The sequence below is a fragment of the Theobroma cacao genome, chromosome 9 (assembly GCF_053813885.1).
Source record: "Theobroma cacao isolate CCN51 chromosome 9, ASM5381388v1, whole genome shotgun sequence".
NCBI lineage: Eukaryota > Viridiplantae > Streptophyta > Magnoliopsida > Malvales > Malvaceae > Theobroma > Theobroma cacao.
Genome location: NC_142647.1, coordinates 36,601,894 through 36,620,809, shown reverse-complemented (window position 1 = coordinate 36,620,809; position 18,916 = coordinate 36,601,894). Strand labels below are relative to the sequence as shown.

Genomic DNA, 18,916 nt, shown 5'->3' with positions numbered 1-18,916 from the left:
AATGCATCATTTTAAAAATCTTTATAATGCAGTTATTAGGGAGAGTAAAGTATGCACTGTACTTTTTTCCTTCATCAAGGTTTTTTCCACTGATTTTTTCTTAATAAAGTTTTTAATGAGGTAATATTTCAAAAGCGTATTCTTGAAAAAATTTATATACTTTTTTTTCTTCACTCAAATTTTTTTTCTCATGAGGTTTTTTCCTAATAAAGTTTTAAGGAGGCATATTCTTAATACAATGGACATTAAAGGGAGAGCATTATGAACATATGTGTGAATGCCCATTATATTATGACTCAAGAAGTGCAGATCAAGTTAAACAACCCAACAGGTAAGATACAAGAAATGTAATCTGATTTGAACTCTTAGATAAAATTAGATTAAGATTATGATTCAATGGGTTATTGGCCTATAAATATGCCCTTCATTTCATTGACAAATATACACTTGAATAAGATCTTTTGCTCCCTTTAAATACTCTCTCATATATCTCTTAAAGTTATTCTTTCATTTATATTTCATAACAAGTATTTTATTATTTTCCTTATTTTATTTTTTTTCATTTGTTCTAAGTTATTGTATAATTGATAAAATCATATATGGATTTTAAAAATAAAAAAAATCTCAATCAACTAGTTAACTATATATCAAAGTAATCTCTTAAAATGTTTAATTGATTGTTCTCAATAACAATATAATTAATATGAAACCTTAATGTTATTTACTAATATAAATGTTGCGAGTTATTTTACAATGTGCTTATATTAGCGTATATATAGTAAGATACATAGAAAAAAGTATAAATGTTTTTTACAATTAAAAATCATTCAAATAAAACAATTTTGCCCCGCAGCAATGCACAAGCAAAATTCTAGTACAATATTGAAGTAAACCAACATGAAATCAATTGTTTTTTATTTTTAAATGTAATTTTTTAATCACTTCTAAGATTCAGATTATGTCAATTAACTATTAATTGCAAATTAAAATATAATTTAGAAATGGACCAGACTTGTATTGGATGGCCTGTGTAAAATGCAAAAATGACCAAATCATAGAAAGCAAAATCAACTAGTTTTATTTTATTTTATTTTGTTCTCAATATTGAAGTATACAAGGATAATTATCCAGAGCTGTTTTTTCATCATCCAATTGAAGATGTTTTGGCTACAGGTTGCCAGTGGTAAATCTGTGTAGAGCTATCGACCCGTCAAGGAGCCACCCATGCAAGCTCCTGTCCCATTCATTGCCTCTAAAGACCTATCAAGGGGTGCTGCAGAGGGGTACAACTTCATTGCAAGGATTGGCTTGCATCATTAAGTGAAAGGGTAGAAATTTGAGAAGAGCAAGCTACCCAGAAGGATGTAGGCGCAACTGTATGCCCATATCATATATCCCCATCTCTTACTCATACTAGGACAAGTCATCAGTAATGAAGCAAACCAATAAACAGAAGGACTCGCTGACAAGAATCGTGTTGCTACCTGTCAACCATTAAAACATTTAAATCATGTTCAGTTCTAAACTACCTTTTGCTGAACTAATTAATCCGTTAAAATATGATAAAATAAAGAAAATCTAGAATCAAACAAGTAATGGAAGGTTCAATGATTCGTTTCTCAATCATTGAAATTAATCATGTTGTAGGGAAGAAATTTCCTTTATCATGAATCCTTTTAAACTTCGTTTTCCTTATATAATTCCCAAACCACACCCACCCCAAGTAGACATTAATTCTTAATGCATAAAGGTACAGGACAAAATTCAATATAAAATTATTGACCCCTACTTTGAAGATGAAACAATCTTTGAAAGATAATAATGTTTTGATTCTAGATGACATTGTGGAGTTTTCTATAAGGATTGGAAGTCGATATACTGTGTAAATTAGAATTCTAGATTGGGTGTGCCAAACGATAATGATGTGACAAAATCTTAGGTATATGATTATTGACCTCTACATTGATTTAATTTGCAGACGAATTTATTTTAAGTGTGAAAGATTGTAACACTCTGTACCCTAGCAAGTTACCTAATAAAGATCTCAAGGGTGATGTAAAGGTCAATCAATGTCAAATAAGATGTTTTAGAATATAGAAAGGTGAAAAAAATATTTTCGAATAAAATAATATTTTTTGAATAATACAATATTGAAATAATATTACTTTATTGAAGATTGAATTTAATCATGTTTTCGTAAAGAAGGTGTTAATTGGTTAAGTTTGGCTAAACTAGAGGAGAGAAAGAAAAAATTTTAAGAAAATGGGGCTTTGTTGGGATCCATTTAAATGAGCATGCCAAATGGACATTTTACATAAATATGTGCAAAGGAGTATTAATAAGAGATTTATAAACCTAAAAGAATTGTTGAAGGACATAATTCAAAAGAAAAATCTTGAGGAGTGAAATCATAATTAATGAAGAATTGGAGGATAAAATTGCAATTTATGAAAAGTTTAAGAAACTAAATTGTAGAAGATGAAAAGTTTAGAAAGTTATATAGTAAATGAGGAAAAGTTTGAGGACTTATGTGTAATTTTACCATTTTAAGTTAATTGAACATTTAATGTATATATTTGCATTTTGTAAAGCAAAATGGAAGAGTAATACCGGCCCATACATTAGGAGTTTTGAAGAAAGAATTTGTTTCAGACCATTGGGTGGTTTTACCCATGGTAATCTTTAAAATTCTAATGGCTGAGTGGGACTCGCCACTAAGCCATGAAACTACATGCATAAGGCCATGTGGTGTAAAGAGGCTTACCAAGTGAATAAGGAAAATTATGGTTTGAGAAAACTAGTAAATGATTTTAAGATAAGTAAAGGAAAGTTGTTGCATGGTATTTAAATTGATGTGAAAGAAAAGTGTAATGATTATATTGATGTGAAAGAAAATTAAGCAGGAGGAAGAAATCCTTGGGCTCATAAAACAAAAAAAAATTGAGAGATATTGCAAATGTAAGTGAAATATAAGAGAAATGCAAATAAGATGAAATGAAAAGAAATATTGTATGAATTTCCATTGGGTGGAAGGGATGACAAAAATGGAAAGTGCAATCATTACATAACATATGGTTTGAAAGAAAAAGAAAGGAAATTGAAACTTATTACAAAAGCTTTCCCACCTTGTTATATCCACCATTAGCAAAAAGGAAAAGAAATGCTTGCTTCCAACCTTGTGAAATCCACCCCACTTGAGAGAAAGAATACTTGGCTATTCTTTTCCTCGAGCAACCCAAGAGGTTATTTCACTCTCTCCAAGTTTCCACCATTCTTAATCTCCAAATAAATCTAAGAGCTTTGAGGGTATTCTTCTAGGGTGTTTTGATGGTGTTTGAGTATGGAGAAGAAAAGAGAAGGAAGAAGTTTGGTTAAAGGGGAAGCATGAAGAAAAGAATTGTCATAAATTTGTCAATTTTAGAAAGAACTTATTATCCACTTTTCTTACAACCCGAACTACTCCATCATTCTTATAAGGGTTATATGACTTCATAAGAGTGATTAGGAGATGGAATATTTGTTAAGAAGGTAAAAGTTTCATTTTTTAGTTAAAATACTAAAAAAAAAAAAGTTGAAAGTTTTTATCTGATTTATGGCAGCAAGCAAAACATTCAGTTTAAAGGGCTTGCTAGAGAATGTGGTAATAGCGGTTTAAGCCATGAAGATAAGAGATCTTGAGTTTAAGTGTTAAGTATTTACCATGGTTTCAAATGTTGACAAAAGAATACAACAGCTTCGTTTGAAATAATGAACTTAGTTGAAATGTTGTGTTAGGGAATTGAGAAAACAAAGAAGAAAAGAATTAGCTATTGCATTTTTAAACAAAGGTGCTTAAATTAAAAGATTCAGTTGGTTGCTTTTGGTTTACCAATGTAAGTAGAATATATATGGTAATTTGGAATGCAAAATGCAATATTGACATGTTAGATACAAATAAGTATACATTATTTGGAATTGAGATGGACTATTGAACCTTGTAAAAAAAATGCAAATTTAAAGTGAAGCTTAGAAAGCTTGCTGGAAAAGTGTAAATGAAAGCCAAATTCTTAACACTAAATCAAGCACTCGACCCTTGAATTAGGTGAGCTAAAAAATAAAATATAGTAAAAATTTAAATGTGAAATTCTGTACAAATTCAACATTGGTCTTTTTAAGCTTGTTGGAAGTATTGGAGGGGCAACTAAATACATTAAAGAGAATGGTGAAAGGTTGATTGGTAAATTGGTGAAAATTCCCACCAAAGGAAGTGAGTGAGGCATACTTATTTTAAAGGCTATATTCCTTATACCATATTAAATATATATAAGTTTGTGCATTAAATGCAAATTGTGAAAAGTATGAGTTGGTAGAAATGAGTAGGATGTTTGTGATTGTGTCAAAATTTTATAAATGGATTTCTATACTATATACGTATATATATGGTAAAGGTTGTTTCCCCTTATTTACTCTTTAGCTTAAAAGATGTCTTGCAAGTTGTTTGTAATCGTAGTGCGTTAAAATTGCATATAAATGTGTTTATGAATTGCATTATTTCAATTTATCATATCCATGATCAGCATGTTATTTTCACATACCAAATCGTGCCTTGATAAAATGATTTCGTGTATACATACATACTTTGTTTTTATGAAAATATTATATCACGTCTTGCACAAGATTTTTTGTGCACATAAATGATTTTAGAATGAATTTTATGTATCGGTTATGGAAATTACCCTAAAATGGAACATTGATTTTATCTTTGAAATGAACGTACAGTTTTAAATATTAAACCATGCTTGAAATATATAATTTTTTTATGGAGATTTTGAAGCTTTATTCTTACGAAACAGTTTGAATGCTATACCATGCCTAAAAATTTGTGTTTATGTATTAATTATTTGAATTAAAGGTATGATACCCACTATTTTGACATAAAGTGATTTTATCGTGAAGATTGATGATTTTATGAGTAATACACTTGATGGTAGACCTATTGTCACAACAAGCTGTGTGACCTTTGTGCACAAAGTTATCTATGTAAGGGGAAGAACTCCTAATATAGTATGCTAAATGTAGAGGAAAGAACTCCTAATGTGATAGGCTGAACCTCGTAGCATGTGATGTAAGGACAAGACCCCGAGATTATATTATACGGCCAGACCACAAGCTTCTATGACATGGTTGGGGCCACGGGGTTAGCATAGTTGGCTATATTTATTATGTAGGAGAGGGCTCGAGAACTTGAGTCATAGTCGAGATTGGTTCTCCATTATTTGGTTTTAAATTTAATTATGGCATGGTTATGGATTATATAACCATTTTCTACAAGGCAAGGGATTGCTGCATACACGGAAAAACTTATATATTCCAATTGGTTTACACACTTACAAATGATTGTTGTGTTCTTGTCATGTAAATTGGTTTTTATAATCTAAGCTAACATATGATTTGGAATAATGCTGCATACATAATGGTTTTAAAGGTGTATGTTATATGTTGCAATAGCATAAAAATGATTTTATTATGATGTAAGGTAAAGTTGTATAAGCAAATAGTATTTAATTAATAATCGCTATATTCAATAATAATATCTAAAATTTTTGGGGTTGTATTACAACTCGAAAAACCTAATTATAATGTATGGAACTCCCCACAATCATTTATAGTAATTCCGAGGCACCACCCACATCGACCCCATGATCACAATAATGTTCAACAATTCTTATCCTCATGGATATCAATTTATGCCTCCCTTAACACTCATATTCGTAATCCTCAAACCAATCATGCCAATTATTATTCATTCCAATACTTTAATAGGAATTTAGTGATAGACGCTCCTTATTGCCCATAATAAAGGTCCAATACAATCCAACTCCTTCCCATCAACAGCCATGGGTTAAAGTTAATGCTTTAAAAAATGAATAAACTATTATGGATGGACCTATTAGTCGCACTCCACCCTCTTCGACCTTAGTCGTAAGAGTATATCATTACATTAAGATTTCATTAGGAGCGTCTCGCTCTGAGATCTTTCCAACGGTGGCTTGTGTGTTGGGTGGCATCATTCCCGGACAAGAGTGTCACCAATATTTTTACTTTATTTATGAAAGTAAGGTGGCTTTCTAGATGAATAGGAAATCTATGTAGTCTCTTGTCTATTATTTGTATTGTAATCACAAATCATAAACAAGATTCTACATGAACTCCAACAACTTCACTAATAGACAGGAATTCTTAAGACTCGACTAAACTTGAGACTCTAATACCAACATTGTAACGACTAGTTTCCACAATCGGTACCAACGCTCGAGTCTTGCAAGTAAATTCGTCAAGTCCTAAGCCAACCTTAATTTAAACTTTTCTTATCAATTACCGAACATTCAATCACTAGTCTTAAAACTTTAAGTATGTTTACTTAAATCAATATGATTCAAGATAATAAAGTATAATCGTGTTCTTCTCTATGTGATGTATATCAATCGTAGTCATGAATGTCATAACACTTGATTAATTGCAACCATAAGATATTCTTTATTAACTATAACCAGATTTGAGTAATTGTCACACTTCATTTAACACGTGTATACTTAGAAACATCCTTGTTTTTACATCTTTTTAAAAAATATACATAACCTTGGTACTTAGAATTCATTTCTCATCATTTACTTAGACATAGCTAACCCAAGCACATAATAGATTCAAAGACCTCTAGCAACGAAATGACATAAAAGGTACTACAAGATGCCATTACGTACACCATGGTAAGAGAATAACCTCGAAACGAATGCACACAATTGAGCACTTATTTGCAAAATAAAATAGTGGGGTGAATCGCACAAAATCAGTGATCATCGACTTAGTGAACAAGGTGAGGACGGAAAACAAACATAAAGGAAGAACATTTGAATAAAAATCAAAGTAGTGACAAATAACTCAGTAATCAAATGAGACAACCTTGCAAATATAAAACAATATATGATTATGCAACATTATATCGTAATAAAATCATCTTTATACTTATAAACAAGTAATATGCACTTTTGAAAACCATTATGTATATATAGCATTAACCCAAATCAAATATTAGCTTAGATAATGAAAATGATGAACTTGGCAAGAACACAATGGTTTTCAAGTGTGTAACTAATTGGAAAATATAAGCTTTTCCGCGTATATAACAATCACTTGCCATATGAAAAAAACAATTACATAAACATAACCATACCGTAACTGAAATCCAAACCAAGTACAAGAAAACTAATCTCGAATAGGTCTTAAGCCTGTGGATCCTCTCTCATGTAATATGTATTCCTAAATATGCTAACCCATGACCATAGCCACATCATAAAAATTTGTGGTCTCGCCATATAATATAAACTTGGGTTTTTTGCCCTATGTCATATGCTTCAGGGTACTTCTCCTTACATTCAACTTACTATATTAGGGTTCTCCCCTTACATTCAACTTACTACATCAAGAGTTCTTCCCCTTACATAGATCATGCTAGCCAATGGATAATTTGTGCATAAAGGTCACATAATTTGATCTAACAATAGGCCTACTATCGAATGTCTCATTCATAAAATCATCAATCTCCGCATTAAAACCAAGTTATACCAAGACAGTAAATAGCATACCTTTAATTCAAATAATTAATACATAAACACATTTTACTTACACATGGCATAGCATTCAAGCACTGTGTTGTTTTGCAAGAATAACGCTTCGAAATCTCCATAAAAATTATATATTTCAAGCATGATTGAATATCCAAAATCGTACAGTCATTTAAAGGATAAAATCAATGTCCCATTTTAAAGTAATTTCCGTGAGCAATACATAAAATCCATATCAAAACTATTTATGTGCACGAAAAATCTTATGCAAGACATGATGTAATATCATCATAAAAACCAAGTATGTATGTATACACGAAATCATTTTATTGAAACATGATTTGGTATGTGAAAACAACATGCTTGATTGTGGATATAATAAGTTGAAACAATGCAGTTCATAAACGCATTTATATGCAATTTCAACACATCACGATCACAAACATGAAATTTCCATTTATGCGTTTATTGAGTTGGAATTGAGTTGGATTATTTCAAATTTATGTAGTTCATAAACGCATTTATATGCAATTTCAACACACCACGATCACAAAAATAATATAAATTGCATATAAATTTCAACATGCCACGATCAGAAACATAAACACATAAATTTATATTATTTTTCCAAAATTTAATAATCCAACTCAATTCCAAATAATTTATACTTGTTTGTGCCTAACATGTCAATATTGTAGTTTACATTCCAAATCACCATATATATTCTACTTACATTGGTGAGCCATAAGCACCCAATTGAATCTTTTAATTCCAACACCTTTGTTCAAAAATGCAACAGCTAATTCTTCTCTCTTTTTTTTTTCTCAAGTCCTTAACATATAACATTTCGACCAAGTTGCTATATTCTTTTGTCAGCATTAGAAACCAAAGTAAATACTTAACACTTAAACTCAAAATCTTTTACCTTCATGGCTCAAACCGTTATTACCACAACCTCCAGCAAGCCCTCCAAACGGAACCTTTCGCTTAATGCCATAAATCAAATTAAAACTTTCAATTGTTTGTTATGTATTTTAAATAAAAAATGAAACCTTTACCTCCTTAACAAATATTTTAGCTCTTAATCACTCTTTATGTCCATAGAACCCTTGTAAGAATAATGGAGTAGTTTGGGTTGTAAGAAAAAAAAGACAATTAGTTCTTTCTAAAAATGGCAAATTGATTGACAATTCTTTTCTCCATGCTTCCTCTTCAATCAAACTTCTTCTTTTTTCTTTTCTTCTCCATACTCAAACACCATCAAAAAGCCCTAGAAGAATGCCCTCAAAGCTTTTGGATTTATCTTGAAGTCAAGAATGGTGGAAACTTGTTGAGAGTGAAATAACTTATCAAGTTACTCAAGGAAAAGAATAGCTAAGTATTTTTACTCTCAAGGGTGGAGTGAATTCCATAAGGTAAAAAGCAAGCATTTCTTTTCTATTTTGCTAATGGCGGATGTAACAAGGTAGGAACGCTTTCAAAATAAATTTTCAATTTCTTTTCTTTTTCTTTCAAACCAAATGCTATGTAAATATTGCACTTTTCCTTTTTGCCACCACCTCGACCCAATGGAAATTCATGCAACATTTCTTTTCATTTTAATTTCATTTTATCTTCATCATTTTCATTTCATCTCATTTGCATTTCTCTTACATTTCACCTACATTTCACTTACATTTGCAATTTCTCTCTTTTTTTTTTCCTTGTATGGGCGAATTCCCAAGGATTTCTTCCTTTTGGCTTAATTTTCTTTCACATCAATGTAATCATTACTCTTTTCTTCCACATCAATTCAAATACCATGTAAACAACTTTCATTTACTTGTCTTAAAACCACGTACTAGTTTTCTCAAACTATGATTTTCCTAATTCACTTGATAAGCTTCTTTACACCACATAACTTTATGCATGTAAGTTTACGGCTTATTCGCAAGTCCCACTTAGCCATTCGAATTTCAAATATTACCATGGGTAAAACCACCCCATGGTCTTAAACAAATTTTTTCACCAAAATTCCTAATGCATGGGCAACTATTACCCTTCCATAATGCAAATATATTCATTAAATATTCACTCAACTTAAAATGACGAAATTACACATAAATCCTCAAACTTTTCCTCATTTACTATTTAACCCTCTAAACTTTTTATCCTCTATAATTTAGTCTCTTAAACTTTTCATAAATTTCCATTTGATCCTCCAACGTTTCAGTAATTATAATTCACCTCTCAACGTTTTTCTTCTTTTCAAGTAAGTCCTTTAACAATTCTTTTAACTTTATAAATCTCCTATTAATCTTCCTTTGCACATATTTATGCAAAATGTCCATTTTGCATATCACCAATTTATATTTATATTTTATTTTATAACGAAACATGAGCCCCACCAATATTTCATTTCCTTAAAACTTTTTTTTTTTTACTCTCCCCTACTTTTGCCAAACTTAACCAATTAACACCTCCTTTACAAAATATGATTAAATTCGACTTTCAACAAAGTAGCATTATTTTAATATTATTTTATTTTAAAAAATTCTTCTCTTTTTTCTATGCTCCAAAATATCTTATTTGACCTCAATTGACCTTTACATCACCCTTGAGGTCTTTATTAATTAGCTTACTAGGATATGGGGTGTTACAATAGAAGCTTTTAAAGATTTGAGAACAATTTCATTTGTGAAAACAAAAAATAAAAAATAAAAAAGCTTAAAAACAAATTTGTTATTCTACCATGCATCAATATTGAAATTGTCACTGAACTTCAATTGCATTAAATTTTGCCACCATATTTAATTTTCAGACAGAACTAATGAAGATGGAATATTTCATTATTGTAGTTAAATTTTATCAACAATTTCCATAAAATATTTCATCTCTATTATTTTTTGTTCAAAAATTAAAGTATAACTTAACCTTATTCAATTCAATCAAAGTACAATAACAAAACTCAACATTGATCAATAACATAACGGCAAATTTGGTCTTAATGCCAAAAACAATGTTGTAAGGAACAAAGTTCAAATTGGCTAAAAAATGCCTTTAACTTCAACAATTCAACTCAACTAAGAGTTGATACACATGCATTTTGTTTATAGTAATAATAATAAAAGAAAGAAAAACTAAGCACTAAAGGAACCACTTGATACCATCAGTTGTCCAAAAATTGCTTAGCAACTTGGAAGGCAACTGGAAGATCTCCAAGAGAAGCAGGAGATAAGATGGAGAAAAGTTGGTTTTGTTGGGATGAATAGCCATAAATGAAATATATATATAAACAAACTTTTAAGTACAAATTACACAACCACAACACAAATTGTTTACTCTAGAACTAGCTTTCTCTTGATAAGACATTTTCAAATTAAGTAGTTCAATTTATATAATTATTATAGAATAATATAATGTATGAAAATACACAAAAACCAAAATGCATATTTCACTATGAATTTAATTAAATCAATCAATTTTGTAAATGACAACATATATCATAGTACTCCAAAGAATAAATTTCTTTCACACAACTTCAAAAAATAGAAATACAATTTTCATTCATGTATAATATAAAACACAAATAAATCATAAATTAGTTAATTCTCTTGCATTCGAGTAAAATTAAATAAAGCATTTTCATTTTTTTACCAACTTTAAAATTAGCAATACTTTTTCAAGTTTTGTATTTTTATTTTGATAACATTTATTTACTATTTTGATCTTCTCACAATTGTAAAATACACTTGGTGTATGTGGTGATGTAATAAACATGTTTGAAATTTATAGAAAGCATTGCTAATTTTGAAGTTGCTAAAATAGTAAAAATAATAAATAATTAATTTTACTTGAACACAAGAAAATTACCTAATTTAAGAATTATTTGTATTTTAAATTACATATGAATGAAAAATGCCTTTTAATTTTTAAAAATGTATAAAATAATTTTATTTTTTGAAATTATGTGATATATGTTGTCATTTATAAAATTGAGTTATTTAATTAAAATTTAAAATATATAGTAAAGTACGTTGGTCTTTGTTCTTTCATATATAGTCCTACACTTTCGAAACTATATAAACTAAACTATTTAACTTGAAGTAGTGATGGATAAAAATCCTATCAAGGGGAAGCCAATGTTTAGAGGAAACAAGTTTTCCTGCACTTGTGTCAATTAATATATATATAGGAGGGACTCACTTACACCTGTGCAACAATCTTTCCATTACACCCTTTCATATCTCTTTGTACAATTTATATTTTGATAATCCAACCATTATATTCCATACTCTATATTCATATCAATCACACATGTCAAATTTCAAATTAACTGAACCTATTTAACTAAATTTATGGCAATATCAAATTTTAATTGTTAAATATATAATATGAAAGACAATGCCTTCATCCATGTGATACAGCTATCAAATAAATTTGAAAACCTTACATGCATCAAAAAAAAAAAAAGTGATTGGATTGTTAAATCCAACAATTGGTTCGTTAAACCACTAGCTACACCAGAAATTTACAAAAAGGTATAAATTATCAATTGTTACATCAATGAAATTGGACATCTCCCTGCCCCTCTCTCTGTATATACATACATACGTACGTACGTACGTACATACAGTTATATACATATATATATGTAGACATACAAACACACACACATAACACCCCTACTTTGTAAAGAATCTATTTCAACTACATGAACCAGTGCCATGTCTCAATGGAGCAACCTTACTATTGCACTGAAGAAAACATAGACATAAGTAATATTTCCACAGAATTTGGAGGGACAATCAAGCTTTATCCTAGGATTTAAATTAACAGTGTTGAACATGACCTCCTTGAGTCCATTAAGGATTCTAAACAAATATGACAGACCAAAAGTGGTTTATTCCAAGTATCATTGATTCACCATGACATTTCAGACATAAGTCCCACCAAAAGAGTAAACATACCATTGGAGTTTCAACAACAATCTTAGTCCCTAGTGAATCTAAAAGAGGTGGGAAGGGGGAAGGAAAGAATTGAAGAAAAAGGTTGATCTAATGCTTGCAAAAATGTTACTAAATTTTTGTAAACATAGTGTGGTCTTAAGCAGTTTCAAGGAAGCAAGGAAAAAAGAATGAAACTGACCTGGACATGCATGACAAAAAATGCTGTAGCTACCATGAAGCTCAAGTGCAGGATAAATGGGAGAATAGAAGCAGATGCATATCCTAGCTTCTCTGATGATCCATGATCTATTATGAACTCAGCAGCACCCCTTCCTTGGCTTGTTATCTTCCTCAATTTAAGATTATGATTTTCTGTCACAAAGATAACAATTGCTTCAACAGGTGGTGTAACTGTTCCAACAATTTTTTTAATATACTATCTTTCAAGGAAGATAGTTAAAGGTTGAGTACACATACAAAAACAAACAGGCATGCTTAACATAGTACTAAAATAACCACTAAGTGTGAAAGTCATCAAAACCTAGGTCAAATCAACAACCATGCAGTGACATAAGTTGCAGCATCCACAATCGACCAGCCATTTTGTTCTTGGAAGTAATACCTTGCCTCCTAGAAGAATATTTCTCTGAAATTTGGGGGCCGTTGGATCTGTGAGATTTCTTTAAGGAAAAAATTGCAGCCATGGAACTTTTTTCCTCAACTGAAGCTCGAAAACCCAATGATAAAACGATTTCAGGTCGTGACTTCACATAATAGATAATCGAGCAAACTGCCAAAGACAATATTGGAGATGCCAGTAGAAAGTTTGGCAATTGTTTTAATTGGAAGTATCTCAAGAACCCCATTCCCCTGGCATGAAAAATAAAAAATGTGAAAAGATGTAAAGTATAAAAGCATGCATCTGAAAAGCAATCACATCAAAATCCGAATCTGAATCAATTTTGAAAGTAAAATAGTAGATGCCAAAGATAAATTATTGGTTTCCATAAGCAGGATTATTTAAATTAGCAACTAGAAAACCTGAGAATTATTAACATCTCATGCATGAATAAAATGGAATGAATGGAATACTATGACCAACTGCAAAAGAACTTACCAGTAATAACTTTGAATGTAATTGTATAGCAAAGGTATTCTTGCTTTACACCAAGGCCTCATTTCATCTGAAGAACGTTCGAGACATATATTGTAGTAGCCATATGCTTGAAAAGTAATAAACGGAACAAAAATGCATATACAGCGCAGTGCTCCACTTATAAGAATCCACAATGCCAACTAGCATGGAAATAGAAAATTAATTATGAAACCATCCATTCCCATAAACTAGTTACAACTTTGAAGCAGAATTGTATACTAGACATAAAAAACAAGATTTTTACCAATTTGCTCAATATCAACGGACGAGGGATTAAGTAACTATTATTGCTACTTTGACATTTCTGATATGATCCACACTCATTGAGGACAAAATTAAGGAAACATGTTACACATGTCAATAGAAGACCTACAAATGCCCTGGTTGGAACATGTGATCAAAAGGAAGATATTCATGTCACAAGGACAAGAAGACCAAAGAGAACATGTTTGAAAACCTAAAATGTCCTCATTTTCACTGTACTTACAATTTGATCTTAAATTGCACAGACTAATGCAATATAATACATAGAGTCAATCATAATTAGTAGGAAAAAGATTTATTTATTTTTTATTGTTTATTTGTATTTTGAGGCATTTTATTTTGCTAAAGACTAAAGCGTGTGAAAAAAAAGTTGGCAACTTCACATGCACAAAGTCCATATTTTCTTCTTAATCTGCATACAAAGTCAATATGCGCATGGAGTTAAAATTTAGCGAAGCATATAGAACAACCAACAGATGAAGACAGTAGTGTTAAAAAATCAACTTTAAAATGAGAAAATAAAATATTTCTAGTAAATGCATTAAAGAGTTACTATAAAGCATCAAAAATAAAACTGTTGGAAGTTAAATTTTAAAAGAGATCCATCTCTAATAGCTTAAACTTTTGAGATAATTGGTCACCTAACTATCTCATTATTATGGTACTAGAGCTGAGGTCTCAAGTTCGAATCCTATAATCATCAGCCCCTTTTCATTAATTCCTCACCTACTAAGAGGCTTTGTGTGCAATGCTTCTTCAGTTCGCACTTTTCTTCTAAACTTGAGCCCACATGCATAGCCCATTAAACATTCATTCAACTTGCACATGAGGAGACGTGTTAAAACTTAAATAAGAGTTTGTCTTTGGTCACCTAACTATCTTATTAACGAAAGTAGATAACTATCTTATTAACAAAAGTAGATAACTATCTTATTAACAAAAATAGATAAGAGCTTAATTCCAATCCCAATAGCTCACTACTAGCAAGTATTGTGGTTGTCCAACTTTAACTTCCTGTCACTGAATGATTGAAATGAACATTGCTTGTTTAAGTAGGTTGGTAAATCGTTTAGTACTTTTCAATCAATGGACTCATGAAATGTAGAATGTGAACTTCTAGGGCACCTATGGCTAGGTTCCTACATGGTCGTGCAGTCAGAATTAAAATAAGAAAAATGATAAGAAAAAAAAGCATGTTTGCATATAAGCTCAGAGATATATTGACTAAGTGTCAGCTACAGAGAACCTTCGAATTAAGATGTTAAGGATTAATGTCCATTCCATTTATTGAAGGTCAATAAATCCAATATTTGATGCTGATTAATAAGTCTAGAAGCAATTGCCATTATGTTGAAAACTATAGTAGTATCAATGTGCAAAATTATCTTACTTTCTCAAAAAGAACTGCACAGTATTATATGAATCTCCAACATCTATGCCTCATCTACACCTATTGTCCATGTTGAGGACATATTTCTTTCCAAAAAATCAAATGCACTTGTTACACACAGAGAAAATTGGTAAAATACATTGATCAAACAGGATAAATGAAGGAAGTTCAAATATAGTCCTTTCAACTTTGCTTAAATGAAGAAGCCTTGCAGGAAAATAAGCACTGACTGCAAATAGAGCATGGTAACCAAAGAAAACACAAACTTACAAAAGCACGCTTTTTCAGGAACGCAGCATCATAAGCCTGATGCATTGTCTGAAAACCAAAATAACCAGCATTGAGCACTCCATTAGATCTTGCAAAACCAGAAAGAGCAAGCCAAAACACAGCAATATTATTTGCACGAGATTTTAAATAGTACAATCCACCAACTGAAAATAGAGCATACAAGCTCTCTGAATATCTGCAATCACAAACATTCAGAAAAGAGAATCCACAATTAAGTTCACCCTTTGAAAATCGATGTAAGAACAAAGAAATGAGAGCTGTACATTGATGAGTAAAATATGGATGCTGGATTGAAGCAAAACAAAACAGAAGCCTGCAGTGCTGCATTAGGGTCCTTCAAAACAATAACCGAAAGCCTGTTAGAGAAAGAAGCATGAGAACAGCAATCATAAGTTTTAAAGCAAAACATTATCATTCTCTACGAATGTAGAATACAAAGCAACAATAGAAGACAAAGTAATAACAATTTTGACAACAATATCTGATCATAAAAAAAAGGGCTTAATGCCACAACAGAAAGTGTTATAATTCATCGATTTTAAGATAAAAAAAATAATAGAAAAGCTAGTACTTACACATTACAATAGTTAAATCATAATTGCAGTAGATACCCATATTTCGCACCATTCCAATTACCAAACATATATGTACTATTTGATATATACTAAAATTTTTTTGATCATAATTGTAATTTTTACTTATAATATATAACCTCATAAACAAAAAGAAAAAGAGAAAAATGCCAGCTCCACCACTTCAAAGTCACAGTTACAGAGGGGAAGTACGAAGTGATCAAAGCAATGCTGTTCAGGATGGCTTCTATTAATATGTTAGTCAAATCCTCATAAGTCTGCACTATATTAAAACATTTAAGTGGCCAAAGTTAAAGCTTGGTATGGCCAATGAGAGTTCTCATTGAGGAATAATAGAACCACTATGAATAAGAGCCTGATGGCTAAGCTACAAAATCACAGGGTCCAAGTTCAAACAAGCACAGGCTTTTTGGGTAGAAAATTCTGGCACTTCAATAACAGCAACCATCATCTAGGACGGATTTTTGCTTTCTTAAAATTTGGGTAAAAGAAGTTGCGGCCATGTTATCAAACTATTTATTTTTGTGTAAGTTCCAAAGTCAATTTCCATTAATCTTTCAGGAAAACAACACAATGTTTACATTTATACTACATTAATTCTCACCATTACACAAGAGTCAGAAACTGAGTTCTATAGCCACCTACAAATCGCCTGTCTACTCCAATTTGTGAATTTAGAAACACCCAAAAATTTCAAAGATGCAAACGTTAATTATCAGTTACATATTTCTTGATTATAAAGTAAAAAACTATAAGAGATGCTATAGACACAGACACAATCTAAAATTGCAAATTAAAGCGCTATTATTATGGCATTAAATCTAACATTTAGTGGAACCTGAGCATTTTGCTCAACGGTGGGTGCATGTATGACATATCCCTTTGAATCCTCTTTCCCCCAAAATTGTATTTGATAAAAAAATTATTTATTGGTACCTCTCAAATCAATAATAAAATAAAAAGAATACCCAAACATTTTGGGTATCAAATAGCTGGAAAAATTCACCTGTAAAAGTAAATTGCGGCGAAAATAAATGCAACATTGCTAATAACATAACCAGACAATGCCAAAACCGCCCTATGACCAATCAACAAAACCACCGGCGCAAAAACTGCAATGTAACAGAAAATAAATCAAAAAAGAAAGTCAATAATTACAATCCTATTCTTCACATTTGTAATGAATTATCGAACCTGTGCGTGATAAGATAAAAATGCACGCCGGCAATAAGGGCAGAAACGCATAGGACTGCTCGTACTCATACCCGCACTGAGCGATCCGCACAAAGTAAACGCTGTCCCAGACGATGCCGTTTTCGATGGCGGAGGCGAGGGAGGGGAGGAGAGGTGGAGGAGGGGGGGAGGGAGAAGGGTTGTTGAGGCAGGCGGGGTTGAGGGGCGCGGAGGTGTCGTATGGAGTGAGAAGCGTCCGCCAGAGGAGGGTTAGGATTAATAGGAGAAGCCTTGAAAGGATTGCGGACTTCAAGACTTTGGTTTGGTGGGAATTGTTCAGCAGTTGTTCTGATGGGGGTTTGGAGGGTGATGCCATTTTCGCATTTGGAAAGGGACTGAGTGAAGAAATGGGAGAGATTTTGGTTTTGAACAAGGCGCAAATTTTCCTCCAAACTAAGGTCCCTACACTCTCACAACATAATAAACCCAGGCAACGTTTTAAATTGAACTAATATGAGTATGCCATTAATGATTTCTTTATCCAAATAAAATATATTATGAATTATAATGAATGAATTAATGAATTTTTTAGACTGAGATTTTAATAAATATATATTAATATTAATTAATAACTAATATTTAAACGATATAAGCTCAAAATTGTGATTTTTTATACAACATAAACACTAAAATTATTATTTTTAATTTATTGTTGGTAAATGGTGATAGAGTTAATGTATGTCCTATAACAAATCCGTTGGATATAGAGATGTATTATTGTTATATTTTACATTACATTTATTAATAAATTCTTTCTTAATCTATAAGTTCATACATAATTGTTTTTATTTATTTATAAAGATAAATTTCATGGAATAAATATGCTTTGCAAAATAAATTATGAAGTGTTGTAATTATAAGATCCTCGTTCACGTCAAAGCATTATTTCTAAAGTCTTCCTAATCGATGCTTTATCAAGTCAGCATATTGATAATATTGAAAGATGGACATATGTTATTTTTAGAAACGTTAGCTCAAAAAGTGAATATCCAAGAGAGGGATGAATTGGACACTAAATATTTTGAAAAATGAAAATCAACTAGGTGTAGTCAACTATAGTGAAGTAATAGTTGATCGTTTATTTAAAAAATATTTTCCAAATGTAGATCAAATAAAAACAACTTGAGAAGAATTGTTCAAGAAATCTTTTCAACAAGAAATAGACAAGTAGTAAGGGTTGAAAAAGATTTAATGAACAAGCAAATCAATATGTGAAAAATGAAGATGAAAAATACAAGCAATTAATGAAATGGATTGTCTTGAGATGAGATGTAGCAAAACAAGGTTATAATAAGAATGAAGAGACTAAGTAAAATCAAACCTTTTACAAAATAAATCACCTACTTACGTCAAAAACAAACTAAATGATTTTTCTACAACAAGTTTTCAAAAATAAATCACAATGCATAAAATTAAATCAAGATACAAGAATTTTATAGTGGTTCGATTTTTTAAAAGTG

General features: G+C 30.9%; 1 protein-coding gene across 1 annotated transcript; it reads right to left on the bottom strand.

Annotated features, from left to right (window-relative positions):
- Positions 1–1,055: 1,055 nt before the first annotated feature.
- Positions 1,056–17,881, bottom strand: LOC18589629 (transferases, transferring hexosyl groups). Its single transcript, XM_007014678.3, has 8 exons — positions 17,418–17,881; positions 17,230–17,335; positions 15,894–15,986; positions 15,610–15,805; positions 13,647–13,825; positions 13,152–13,399; positions 12,729–12,901; positions 1,056–1,484 (listed from the first exon to the last, which is right to left on the bottom strand). Exons 1-8 carry the CDS (start codon positions 17,770–17,772, stop codon positions 1,317–1,319), a joined length of 1,518 nt encoding a protein of 505 aa, XP_007014740.3. The 5' UTR covers positions 17,773–17,881; the 3' UTR covers positions 1,056–1,316.
- Positions 17,882–18,916: the final 1,035 nt, after the last annotated feature.

Coding starts and splice junctions, on each gene's coding strand:
- LOC18589629 (XM_007014678.3), bottom strand. CDS start 17,772: ATGGCATCACCCTCCAAACCCCCATCAGAACAACTGCTGAACAATTCC. Junction 13,826..15,609: donor TCCTGAAAAAGCGTGCTTTT/GTAAGTTTGTGT, acceptor TTTCCATGCTAG/TTGGCATTGTGGATTCTTAT. Junction 12,902..13,151: donor ATATTCTTCTAGGAGGCAAG/GTATTACTTCCA, acceptor TCTTTGTGACAG/AAAATCATAATCTTAAATTG.